This window comes from Torulaspora delbrueckii, chromosome 7 (genome assembly GCF_000243375.1).
Source record: "Torulaspora delbrueckii CBS 1146 chromosome 7, complete genome".
NCBI classification, from domain to species: Eukaryota; Fungi; Ascomycota; class Saccharomycetes; order Saccharomycetales; family Saccharomycetaceae; genus Torulaspora; species Torulaspora delbrueckii.
The window spans coordinates 39,855-52,461 of record NC_016507.1 but is presented as its reverse complement, the minus strand read 5'-3'; the positions used below and the strand labels follow the sequence as shown (position 1 = coordinate 52,461).

Below are 12,607 nucleotides of genomic sequence, written 5' to 3'. Positions count from 1 at the left end.
TTGTTCAACTGAAGCTAATAGCCGGGTAATGGACCTTATTTAACAGTAATAAGCTTATATATGGCTGTAAAATCCTGTTTAGAGGCTAGTAGATCTTCTTCTTTTCGTCTACGGATAACTCTCCAGCACCCGTATTGGTGACTAAAAGCAGCCCTCCGATGATACTTAGGTTTTGGTAGAATTCGTACTTGAGAAAGTCTCTCTTGGTTTGATCGTAGAACCAGTAGTTGTTCAATGTGATGTTGTAGAAAGTCAGGATGAGTCCCAGCATGATAGATGCGAGTTTTGTCTTGTATCCGATGGCGAAGCAGACGGTTCCAATAATGGTTAGGAAGACGGTGAACCACGATTTGCTGAAAGTGAAGGCGATGAACATCAAAACGATGAGCAAACGACCAGCGAAAAGCAGATAACCCTTAGTTTTCCCACCCTTGGAGGTCAGTTCAGGAAGCATACCGAAAGTGGTTTTGTTTTGGACTATAGAGTCGCTAAAGGCGATTAACAGCCCGCCAATAACACTAATATTTCTTAAAACAAAAGAGGAACCTGTGAAAAGACCATAGATTAGGGCTTGTAGAATGATACATCCACATAAAATACCAGTAGCATATACAGTTTGCTTACGCAACACGAGCAACGTGGCCCCTGCTAGCATGGAAACTGTAACAAGCACTAGGAACAGAACAACAAAGAGGTATGGATAGTGTTTCCACTTGTGCAGGTAAAAGATTTGGTCTGACCATTGAGAAATGATCCGAAACGAGTCCTCGTAGAAAGTAGCAACAATAAAGAACCTGGCAATAGCTGGGATATATGGTCTCACCTTTATAGCCAATGGATGGTCTGTCAGATTCTCAATCTTCTGAGAGTACGATTCCACCGTCTTCATAATTCCCTGTACGTTCAATGCGGCTCCAGCAGAACTTCTAGCCCCACTAAATGACCCATAAGAATTCCCTGGACGACCACCATTAGGCGCACCGTTCAAATTATTAAAAGACCCTCTATACGACATCAGCACACCTTTTACTCCCTCCAGTCAACTTCAAGGATACACAATGGCTCTTGGAAACCTTACTCTTGCCTATAGAAGATGTTTAACTCGCTGGATCAAACTACCTTTTCAGCTATAAATTGAACAGCTCACTATGAAAAAAAGCGTCCGCATTAGGTAAAAATACAAGAATGGCAGTTTAAGCTCTATAAGAGGTCTATACTAGCTTATAAGTAGTATGAAAGCACACTGGCAGGTAATTTCTTAGCGTCCACTAAAGTCTGGGAAGCGTCCTTTAGGACTTGCTTTGCAGCTTGTGGGTCAGCCTTGATCTTTTCAGCGACAGCAACCAATTGTTCGTCATCCAAGCTATCAACAATGAATCCAGTTTGCTCTTCGATGGCAGCTGCTTTGTCAGCTTCACCGAAATACTCAGCTTCCTTTGCAGCGTTACGAACAATTCTCTTGTTCTTCTTTTTAGCGGCCTTGGCAGCTTCCTTGGCCTTCTTCTTGTCAACCTTGGCAGCAGCAGAAGCAGTAGCTTCAGCTTCAGCCTTAGCCTTGGCTTCAGCAGCAGCCTTTGTGGCGGCCTCAGCTTCAGCTCTGGCACCGGCTTCTCTTTCCCACTTCTTTCTCTCCTTTTCCTTCTTTTCCTCTTCTTTGAAGAGCTTGATACGAGGATCCTCGTTAACCGCTCTCTCAACAAGTTTGACCAATCTGGCATTATCAGCGGTCTTCTTTTTGTCTCTAGCAGCCTTGTTCTTCCTCTCAGTGTAACGTTTTTGGTCTCTGTTGGAAGAGTCATCAGGAACATCTTCGTCCAAGAATTCAAAAGTTCTCCAGGAGTCGAATCTATGCCAGAATGAATAGAACTGCTCGACTTCTTTCTTCGGAGTGTTCAAATCACCCAAGGTAGGCACTGGCTTCTTCTTCGAGAAACGCGCCTCTGCGGCGAATACTGGACCCCATGCTTCGAAGAAATCATACTCAGTACCCTTCTTTGGTGGCTCAACGTCAGCGTTGAAGTCACAAGAGTCGTATTGAGCCCTCTTGTTGTTGTCGGTCAAGGTCTCGAAGGCCTTTTGAATGATCTTGAAAAAACCGTCCTGTTCCAAACCGGCACCAGAAGCTGACTTCTTATCAGGATGATGTTTCAAAACTTGCTTTCTGTGAGCCTTGATAATTTGATTCTCAGTGGCTCTGTAACGCAATTTGGACAGACCCATAGCGGCGTACAAGTCAGCCGTCTTCCAATCTCTTGGATCGTGTTCCAATAGACTCTCATCGGCCAATTCGTCGTCGAACAGAGCCTCATCTGGGTCAGTGTTGGACTCGTCGACTCTCTTGACATTTTGCTCAGCTTGAATTTTCTCGAATTCAGACCAAGTGTGGTTTCTCAAAGTTCTTTGAGCGTGGTGCAAAAAGTGCTTACCGACTGGCTCAACTGGACGGCGAATGGCTTCAGATTTCTTAGCATCGCTAATGACATTGACAGTAATGTCAGACTTCAATTCTGGTAGAGTGAACATGATTGATTGACCGTCTTACTCTATTAAGAAGTGGTTAAGAGATTACTGGAAAATTTTCTGTCTGTGATTTTTTTCAATTCAAGACAATATACCTAAAGTCATCGGTAAGTGGAAATACTACAAAATAAAAGGTCAAGCCGGTAAAGATATCATAGGCCGGTTGTTTGGTATTTTGGCTGTGTAATTGAAGATGAGTAACGTCCAAAAACAGGATTTGGTACTTTTTAGCGATAGTTCGGTGATATCGAAGGAGCTATGCACGGGGAAGAGCCATGATCTTATAACAATCACTTCGAGCCCAGCTACCTCGTCATTTTGGTTGCTAACCACATTAGTTGAAACCAGACTTACAGGAGCTCCATTTTCGCTCAACAGTACATCGGTTCCAGTTGTTACGCACAAAAATATGAATCTAATAACCATAGCATCATTCATTCATAATGCCCAATATTACACAGACGCCTTGAATAGGCTTAAGCTAGGGCCGGAATCATACAAATATATTGACCTCCTGACAAACTTTGTAATAAAGAACATCGGTAAGCCTAGGGCCAAAGTCTTGTCCGAATTGCTAGAGAAATTCCCACAAGATTCAACATCCGTCGTAATACTGGAGCAGCCTGAGGTTCTTTTGACACTACTAGATGGGCTAACGAGTGATGAGCTACACAGAAAATTCATCATGCCCCTAATGCAAAGGTGCGGACTACTAATCATATCGACTAACATAAACTACAGCCCGAATGGTCAGACTAAAGATGCCATTGAATTTTCAAGGTTTGTAGCGGGATGTTTTTACAAATCAATTGCTGTGTTATCTTTGAAACCTCTCGATACTGGTAGAGCCGCTGACGTGACCGGTTCATTCAGAATTACCCGAGGTGGTGCATCAAACTCTCACCTGTCGTGCCACGTAGTTGAAAATGAATACCTTTATTTGAACCAGAAAGAGAATACAAAACTGTTTTATAGATGATGATCTAAACTATCCTACATAGGGATTAAGCTTGTTCCTTCTAGCCCTGATTATTCTATCTAATTTGTACTCGACTGATGATCTTGTCCTTATGAGCGAAAGCACGGGCCATGTGCTTTGTTCCCCACACGTTATACCGTATGGGATATTGTCCAATTGACCCTCGATGATTCTTGTGAGAGAAAGACTTTTCATTCTTGGAACTATCGTAATTTCTGTAGCTGACCTTGGAGTCTTCTCGTCTATGGTCAATCTCTTTATCCAGGAGCTCAGTAATCCAAGGTTATCCAGCATCTCCATTCTATGCCTAAACTCCATCGTTGCGATGTTTTTTAACTTCCTCTCTAGATGGTATTTGAATTTAAACGCCAGCGGCTCCATTTCTGTGAAGTTCAATTGTGGGAAACCGAGTTCAGATAAATCCACAGAACCAGGCGTATCGGGATAATGTTTATAGTAGTAATATCTCGACGTCTTGATCTCATGCTTTAAGTCGTTCACCACTAATGGTGCTAGATATGGCCGCGCCAAAGATACAACGAAATTGTTTACGTTGAATAACTCGGTCAATCTTGTGTAGGGACTTTCGCTAGTTTCTGTGGCATTCTCTGGGGCCAAAAATTTTGTAATCTTTGTCTTTTCTTCCGAAAGGAACGACACGATTTCGTTGTCGAGGTTCCTGCACAGCAATCTAGTGTCATCCGAGATCACTCCCGATCCCAAACTACAATTGATTGCGGAACTTATTAGCACATTAGGAGAAGTAACATAGTTTAATAGCTTGGGGCACGAAAGGTCGGTTGGATGAATGACAATACTCAATATCTTGCCCGTATTTTGAAATGCCTCCTCAAAAGTGAGGTCTTTAACAATATACTTGAGCACAAACTGAATGAAAAGGTAAACGTCCTGCGAGTAACCGTGGTGAATTAGGTTTTGTATCAAAGTACCCAAGTTTAAATGTTGGTCGACGTTGCCGTACCCGCAGCTCCGTAACAACTCAACATCCAATTTTATCATATTCAAAATATTCTCCCCGTGCAACAACCTCCTAAGCTCCTGATTCGACATACATGCATAGAGACTGGCAATGCAAGACCCCATAGAACTTCCACTTATCACGTTTGGGATCAAATTTTGAAAGAAAAGTCTCTTTATAACACCCAAATGGAACATTCCAAACAGGGACCCACCCTGTAAGATCAAAGCAGTTGTTCCTAGGGACAATTTACACCTTTGAAAGAAAAAAGTCGGTGTTCCAGCACTATCCAACAATTCCAGTCCTTCGATAATCCTATCCATATACTGTTCAATAAGTAGCTTAGTCCCAATCAACGATTTCGTAAACAGTCTTCTATCGACGATCCCACCAAAATTCCTCAACATGGAGGGTCCGGTAGAAAGGAACTTGTCCTTGACAGCTGCAATATCGCCAGTCTCCAAAGCACGTTGCAATTGAGCATGTTGTTCGAGAACAGAGTTAAAATCGTACCTTACCGAGAAGAAATTCCGTCGCCACAAATTCGCCCCAGTAATCTCATCCACGACCATTGCCTTTGCATACCACGTCTCATAAGTAGTACATCTTTCCAGCTCTTTGCTAGCTTCATGATAGAGCACCCTTGAATTAGGCCGCAGGTAGTTTAACAACTTATGGATCCAAAAGAAATAGATATCCGACACAACATGGATAACCTGCCACACCACTGGAGGGATACGATCCAGCGTAGCATATACAACACTCAATATCCAGTTCGTAAGCATACAAATGTCTTCAAAGTACCTCTATTTGTGTCATTAAGGCTGTTCCTTAAGGCTTCCCAAAAGCTTTAATAGAGGCCTTTCCTGCCGGGTAAAAAATAGGCTTAATTTTAAAGCTCAAGATTTGAAGCATTAAGGTGGCAAACAACAACATTTGGTGGTTGAAGAGAGCGTTGGAGGATCGATTGGATGTTTAGAAACAATTACGACGGAGATACGGTGACCTTTTCACCTACTGGGCGTTTGTTCCAGGTTGATTATACGAAGTTATACGACGCTTTAGAGGCGATTAAACAGGGGAGTGTTACTGTTGGGTTACATTCGAAGAAATACGCAGTGCTAGTGGCACTGAAGAGGAATGCAGATGAGCTTTCGTCATACCAGCGTAAGATCATCAAATGTGATGAACATTTAGGGCTTTCTTTGGCTGGGTTGGCACCGGACGCTCGTGTTTTGAGTAACTATTTGAGACAACAGTGCAATTACTCTAATTTGGTTTTTAATAGAAAGCTCTCAGTTGAGAAAGCAGGTCATTTGCTATGTGATAAGGCACAAAAGAACACGCAATCGTATGGGGGAAGACCCTATGGGGTTGGGCTGCTGATTATTGGCCATGACAAGAGCGGTGCGCATTTACTTGAATTCCAACCATCGGGAAATACACTCGAATTGTACGGTTCAGCGATAGGAGCTCGTTCTCAAGGTGCCAAGACATATTTGGAGCGTACGCTAGATACTTTTCTGGAGATTGAAGACCCAAACGAGCTTATCAAACAAGGTGTTGAAGCTTTGAGACAATCGCTCAAGGATGAAACACTCAGCAACAACAACCTCTCAATTGCCATAGTAGGTGAAGACCTGCCCTTCACGCAGTACGACAATGAAGCAGTCTCCCAATTTCTATAGCATACATAGACTGAGTAACTTTCGTGTCTTTTCAGACGCGCCGGTATTTCTTCACTGCAGGAGAGAGGGCATCTGTCCCGGAAAACTACAACCACAAACAGAATAAAAGAAGTGGGTAGCCCAGGATTCTGATTGACTAACGGGTGATAGCACTGTAGACATGTTAAGACGACGTTCGAATGTCGCCTGGGTGGTTCTTATTGTGATCGTTTTTCTCCTATACAGGAGTTTAGGGCCACATCCGTTGCCCCAAGGATCGGCTAGAAAGAGTCTAGGGTACCGTAATAAGCAAACTGTGCAACGTAAGACGGATTTGTTGAATGCGGATATATCGCAGGCTTTGAAACGTCAGCCATGGGACCTGTCTCCGATTAATCACCGTATTACCAAGCAAAAGTATGAGGATGAAGAAGTGGTTGCGTTTGCCTCGAATTTGGACGTAGACAAAGTATTGGTCAAGAAAGCCAAGGCAGCTAAGAAAAATGAACAAGATGGTAATCAATTGGGGTTAACATTTGGTTCTAAGGATTACAAAAATTCAATTACTTGCGAAGATTTGGCATACCGTTCTGTGATTCAGCATTCCCAGGAGAAAGCTCAATTGCATGATGATCTTGCCGAATTGAGGCACCGTCTGATGAGTGTACCAAACTTTCTTTCCAAGGAAGTTACAGGTGAAGATGAGGAAGAAATGACTGTGCCTGAGATTATAGAGAAGAAATGGTACCAGTTTGGTAGTTCTGCAGTGTGGCTTGAATCGGAGCAATGTTATGTTGTTTATTCGAGAGTTATTTACTCGTCGAACCATATCAAGAATCATCCACACCTTTCTCTAGTAAGAGCACAGGCCTTTGATAAGGATTGGAATGAGATCAAGGGCAAAAGGATACCCTACGTGGACGTACCAAGACCAGCTGATATGCAGGCGGCCTTGAGACAAATTGATGAAGAAATTGGTATTTCAGATTGTAGTGTTCACAGATCTAATCAATTAGCATATGATGCCTGCGTTGTCGAAAACACGAGGAACGGACTGACTGCGGATAAGAGAAGAGAGAGTATCCTCTCGAAATTTTATATGACTTACCCAACAATTTTGAATATTCCTTTCAAGACTGATGGTGACTGGAAGGGACCGGAAGATCCACATGTTGTTTTGAGACGAACCGAACACGGGGAAGAACCCGTCGTTATTTACAACATTCGTGACGAGGATTTAGACAGACGGATTATGGTGGCTTTCTTACCTCACAGAAAGATTGAACCAATGGTTAAATTTAGCATCGGTGGACGTGAACAAAGAGAAATAGAAAAGAACTGGACACCTTTTTTCCATCGCAATGTTGGTGAGTCCCTAATATCTCGCGGTTTTATCCATTTCATTTACAGTTTTAGTCCACTGGAAATCTTGAAATGCTCTCTGAACGACGGTGTGTGCAATCTTGTCTTCGAGGCTGATACGTTGAAAATCAGTGAGTCAAACAAGTTTGGTGGTATAAGAGGTGGTACACAGTTTATTCCATTGCCAGACGTTTTGCCCCAAGTTGATGGAGCGCAGGTATGGATTGGTTTCCCCAAACAACATATCGATGAATGCGGTTGTGGTAGTGTTTATTACAGACCAATGTTTAGTGTTCTTGTCGAACGCGATGGTGTTTATAGCCAAGAAATGATGGTTCCAGCGATGGGTTTCAACATGGATGTTCTTGCTTGGGATCTGAAGACGACTGCTTGTAAAGAAACTAATATTTTAAGTCCGAACTCTATCGCTTATTGGGGAGTTGCTGGGCAAGATCCACACACCAGAAAGTATGAAGATTATCTGATCATAACAGTTTCTGAGGCCGATTCCATTAGCAAAGTGATTACGTTGAAGGGTGTCCTAAACTATATTCTCGGTATTTATAGAGAAAAGGATATCATGGAAAAGTTTGCGATTAACGAACAAGCAGATGAGATTATAGGTCAAACATTACACTGTCTAATTTCTTCTGCGTTTGATAGTTGTAAGGCATACGGTGAAGCCCATCCTGAAATTAAAGAAGAAGAAAAACAAGAGTAACTGAGGGAGAGGTTTGCCGTAGAGCAAATGTAATAGATATCGTAGAGGCCCCGCGGGAACACATCCGTGTATATAACCAATTGTATTTATTTACCTTCATTTTGCCAATAATATATACCACTCGCAAATCTAAGTTCAGAATTACTTTTACTCTAAAAATACTGAGATATATACAGGGATCTCTAGATGCACCCGCTTAATTGATGGGGAGCTTTCCTCCTTTATAGTAAACCATGAAGTTTGCCTTGAATCCTTCGCCATTAGAATCCGGTTCACCTTGAGAGTTCACCTCTCCCTTCCCGTAGTTGATTTCACCGTAGTCCATGAATCCAAAATACTCGTAAACCTTCTTTGCCTTCTCGTTGATCGCCTCTAGAATCACAGCAGCATCCTGTTTATCAGCCTCTTCTTTCAAATACTCCAAGATAGCCCTGGCGGAACCTCTAACTTCTGGTTGATTCAAGTTCTTACCGATCATAAAAAGGTAAAACATCTTCAATTTGGTACCCAACCCCAGTGCTTTCTTATAGTTTTCGCCAGCTTCGATAAATTGCTTATTGAAGAGAGGGTCCTTGGTTCTCTGGGCTTTAGCATGGTTTTCCAATGGGGGAACCACTACAGCGACACAGTCATAGTCTCCAGCCTCTAGAAGAAAACCACCTTGTGCCATATATTTCTTAGACAATGTCGAGTAGGATTGGTAAATTTCCTCCTTCGTCAAAGGCTCAGTAGCTGTTCGATCTTCAAATTTAGTTATCAAATACTGACAAGCAGCACTATCGCCAAATGCAATCGACAGAGTTTGTTGCACTTTGGCAACATCAGTCGTCTTGTTTACCGCAGTCTTTGTCATTTTTAGTCTTAGTGCTCTACATCATGGTAAAGCTCAAAGATATTAGATCTCATTTTTTACTTGGCACTTTGCTAGGCGGCTCGGCAAGAAATTTGACCAAGTAACTACACATATGCCAGTCATTGAAAAAACAGTGCGACGCTTTAAGGCGACGTTAAGGAGGGCCTAGCTTACGAGTGTTTAAGCATTGTCCACAATTAAACTTTCGAAGACACTTCCATGATTGACGGCTCGATAAGTTCCCAGCATTCAACTGATTGACGCCTCACGAACACCACAGTAGTGCGTATAAGACAAGATAAAGGCCCTAGAATGCACAAATTTTAGTCTGATGGCGGTAGCGCTTGGCGCTCGAGTGGGCTTCCTCGACCTCTTCCTAATGTGAGGCTATTTTAGTCACCATCGGTCATTGAAGTCAAGGATAGACTACATCGAGTGGCAATGGCACTCCGAACCATCTGCTGATACTTTCAATCGACTGTGATAGGCTCGCTCGCTGCAGCTTGGCAAATGGCCAAATCTAGCTTCGAAGTTTTTTCAACTTCGAGAAGCCACAGTGTGGAACCGAGGGGCTTGCAGCGAAGAAAACGAAGAAACCGAAGCGCTTCGAGGCTCGAGAGACACGGCAGAGGTGCCATTGCTACTGTGATTGATTACTAAAGTGTGGTTGCAATGTATGTGTGAGATTGGCGATTATAATGCTTGGATTGAAGATCTCAAAACTATAATTACGGAGTGGAAAATGATGATAAGTATGTTGGATTTCTTGTTCTGAAGGAGACCAGATAATAATCATGAGTAATACTAGTACATCCTCTTTAGAGGCTCAAATAGTCTCAATTGAGCAGAAAGACAATGCTGGTTCGAAAAATGCTGCTGGATTACTGAAGGACGAATATAAAGTTGTCAGCTCAAGAGATGCGGATGTTACTTTGAACTTTTTGGAAGAGCACGACTCGGAAGTACCTCTTATTACACCTGACGAGGACCGTAAGCTACGGCGTAAGGTCGCTGCCATTGTTGTAGGCCTTACTTTTTTAGTCAATTTGACTTTGTACTCTGATAAGGCTACTTTGTCGTATGCTTCGATCTTTGGTCTGTGGGAAGATACTGGCTTGACGCAAGAAACTTATAATGATGCTAATACCCTGTTTTATGTTGGTTACTTGATCGGTCAGGCTAATATGTTTTTGTGCAAAAATTACCCTATTGGTAGAGTGGTCACGGTTATGTGTGCCCTTTGGACTATCATTATCTTCCTACACTGTGTCGCCTATAATCACCAAGGTATCATCGCACTGAGATTTTTCTTAGGGTTTGTTGAGTCTGTTGCTGTGCCCACTTTGAATATAACAATGAATCAGTTCTTGACACCTGATGAAAAGAACTCCTATGGTCCAATTTGGTACGTCTCCTCAATCGGTGTGTCTATCCCTGTTGGTTTCATTGCCTACGGTATTCTACATGCCAAATCATCTGTGCCTATTTGGAAATTGTTCATGATCATCATTGGCGGTTGTACCTTTCTGTTAACCATCATCATCTTTTTCTTCTATCCAAACAATCCAACTGATGCGAAGTTTTTGAGTACCAAAGAAAAAGTTTGGGTCATTAGAAGAGTCCAAGAAAGCAGTCAAGCTTCCATTGAACAAAAAGTTGTCAAGAAGTATCAAATTGTCGAAGCTTTCAAGGATCCAATTACCTGGTTTTTCTCCATCTTTTTCTTGTTCCAACAATTGGCCAATAACTTGGCTTACCAACAGAACTTGTTATTTCAAGGTATTGGTAACATCACTAATTTGTCTTCTACGTTGGTGTCAGTGGCAGCTGGTGGGTTTGCATCTATCTGTGCCGTCATAGCAACTGTATTCCTATTGTACAAAAGAAACTACACTGCTTTCTCGGTTGTATTCTGGACCATACCATCTTTTGCAGGTTCAATTGCATTGGTATCTATCGATTGGGATAAGAAGATTGCGTTGTTGGCTATGTTATGTCTGGCTTGTCCCTTGTTTGGTATCCCATGGATTCTCATGTTCAGTTGGAACACAACTAGTTGTGCTGGTTACACAAAGAGGCTAACGAGAAACGCTATTATTATGTTCTGGTATGCTATTGCTAACATTATTTCTCCTCAAATATGGAGAAGCAAGGACAAACCACGTTTTATTCCCGCTTGGATCGTTCAAATCGTTCTCTCTTTCTTTCTCGCTCCATTGACTGCTTTGGTGATCTGGTATATTTTGAAAAAGAGAAATAATGAAAGATTAGCCGAACGTCATAAGAGTCATGTTGCCGTGGAACTTGAAGGTAAAGTCGTCGAAACAAATGTGGCAATGCTAGATCTCACAGACCTTGAAAATGAGACTTTCATCTATCCATTGTAAGTAATTGTTCTTGTATACTGAGAGGCCAAGCTGGTGCTTGCTTTAATAATTTTAATTAATAGAGTTTTTCTTGTGCTATCCAGAAGTTTAAGCGGCCTATTGCGGCAGCTGATTGTTTCTCTTCGCGTCATCGAATTCAATCTTGATTTACTTTATGCAAGTTAAGAGGACGTCAATTAATCGCATCAACAGCAGGTAAACAAATAGACAAAGAAAGGAAAATTTGACTGGACGCGAACATGCCGAATTAGGAACCAACCATTCCTGTTATGGTGGGAGGTTGAAATAAGATTAGTTGTCCCAAAGCATATATAATGACTTTGTTGCGGTTGACATTGAGGCGGAGAGTTGGTAAACAAGAGCCTCATAACTTAAAAAGGATGTGATGAGGAAAAAATACTCAATTCTTAAGCGCTTTAGAGTTTGAAACAGAATTTGAAGGTTTGCGTTGCCCTGTATGAAAGATTTGCCATAATCATCCATAGGTTCAGCAATAAACCAAGCGGCGTTGTTGATTAAGACGAAGGGATAAAATCTAAAATTACCTCAGTTACGCGGCACCACTGAAAGAGCACTAAGTAGAAGCTGAATAGGCATCCCAAGGGCAGTTGAATGGGCAAACTACATTTAGTTCATTCGGGTGATTGCTTGAGTTTCTCAGCAATTCAAGAGATTTGGTGTACAGGCCGGCTGCTTCTCGCTCCTCACTTCCGACTTTGGTGATACCTGAGATGCTTAGTCCAGTTCCAAGACTATTATAGAGGGGTTTTGGATGACGGATCTCCTACTACTGTTGTCATGAATCTCGTTTGGTTTTCTCATCATTAGGTGTGATGAATGCTTGGTTATCATTTTAGAGAATATTCGATAGCCCCATCTGGCGATATTTTCTATTGAAAGGAACTACATGTCTCTAAAAGATTTTGAAGGTCCTTCAAGCTCCGCTTCTGTAGCTCCCTTGCCCCTCAGGTGAGCCCTCCTTTAATAATGTATTATTTCACTATTATGTGTGACCATTGTAATAGGCGCTTAAAGGTGTCGAATACCGGCAAGCATATGACCTGGACGCAAAGTTCATTTGCAATGTCTAGGTGGAAAAGAACTATAACCGCTCATTAATGCGGGCCTCCTTTTTACCA

General features: G+C 42.2%; 8 protein-coding genes across 8 annotated transcripts; 4 read left to right on the top strand and 4 right to left on the bottom strand.

The window, feature by feature from the left end:
- Nucleotides 1-85: 85 nt before the first annotated feature.
- ERV29 lies at nucleotides 86-1,015 on the bottom strand (the record flags this gene model as incomplete). Its single annotated transcript, XM_003682558.1, has 1 exon — nucleotides 86-1,015. One exon carries the CDS (start codon nucleotides 1,013-1,015, stop codon nucleotides 86-88), a length of 930 nt encoding a protein of 309 aa, XP_003682606.1.
- Nucleotides 1,016-1,221: 206 nt separating this feature from the next.
- Nucleotides 1,222-2,523, bottom strand: ZUO1 (zuotin; the record flags this gene model as incomplete). The annotated part of the gene is made up of 1 exon (XM_003682557.1): nucleotides 1,222-2,523. One exon carries the CDS (start codon nucleotides 2,521-2,523, stop codon nucleotides 1,222-1,224), a length of 1,302 nt encoding a protein of 433 aa, XP_003682605.1.
- Nucleotides 2,524-2,713: 190 nt separating this feature from the next.
- ELP6 (Elongator subunit ELP6) lies at nucleotides 2,714-3,499 on the top strand (the record flags this gene model as incomplete). The annotated part of the gene is made up of 1 exon (XM_003682556.1): nucleotides 2,714-3,499. One exon carries the CDS (start codon nucleotides 2,714-2,716, stop codon nucleotides 3,497-3,499), a length of 786 nt encoding a protein of 261 aa, XP_003682604.1.
- Nucleotides 3,500-3,508: 9 nt separating this feature from the next.
- TGL3 (bifunctional triglyceride lipase/lysophosphatidylethanolamine acyltransferase) lies at nucleotides 3,509-5,263 on the bottom strand (the record flags this gene model as incomplete). Its single annotated transcript, XM_003682555.1, has 1 exon — nucleotides 3,509-5,263. One exon carries the CDS (start codon nucleotides 5,261-5,263, stop codon nucleotides 3,509-3,511), a length of 1,755 nt encoding a protein of 584 aa, XP_003682603.1.
- Nucleotides 5,264-5,449: 186 nt separating this feature from the next.
- Nucleotides 5,450-6,166, top strand: PRE5 (proteasome core particle subunit alpha 6; the record flags this gene model as incomplete). Its single annotated transcript, XM_003682554.1, has 1 exon — nucleotides 5,450-6,166. The coding sequence occupies one exon, from the start codon at nucleotides 5,450-5,452 to the stop codon at nucleotides 6,164-6,166; it is 717 nt and encodes a 238-aa protein (XP_003682602.1).
- A 160-nt stretch (nucleotides 6,167-6,326) lies between these two features.
- Nucleotides 6,327-8,228, top strand: TDEL0G00230 (uncharacterized protein; the record flags this gene model as incomplete). Its single annotated transcript, XM_003682553.1, has 1 exon — nucleotides 6,327-8,228. The coding sequence occupies one exon, from the start codon at nucleotides 6,327-6,329 to the stop codon at nucleotides 8,226-8,228; it is 1,902 nt and encodes a 633-aa protein (XP_003682601.1).
- Nucleotides 8,229-8,424: 196 nt separating this feature from the next.
- TDEL0G00220 (uncharacterized protein) lies at nucleotides 8,425-9,081 on the bottom strand (the record flags this gene model as incomplete). The annotated part of the gene is made up of 1 exon (XM_003682552.1): nucleotides 8,425-9,081. One exon carries the CDS (start codon nucleotides 9,079-9,081, stop codon nucleotides 8,425-8,427), a length of 657 nt encoding a protein of 218 aa, XP_003682600.1.
- A 794-nt stretch (nucleotides 9,082-9,875) lies between these two features.
- On the top strand, nucleotides 9,876-11,468 carry TDEL0G00210 (uncharacterized protein; the record flags this gene model as incomplete). Its single annotated transcript, XM_003682551.1, has 1 exon — nucleotides 9,876-11,468. One exon carries the CDS (start codon nucleotides 9,876-9,878, stop codon nucleotides 11,466-11,468), a length of 1,593 nt encoding a protein of 530 aa, XP_003682599.1.
- Nucleotides 11,469-12,607: the final 1,139 nt, after the last annotated feature.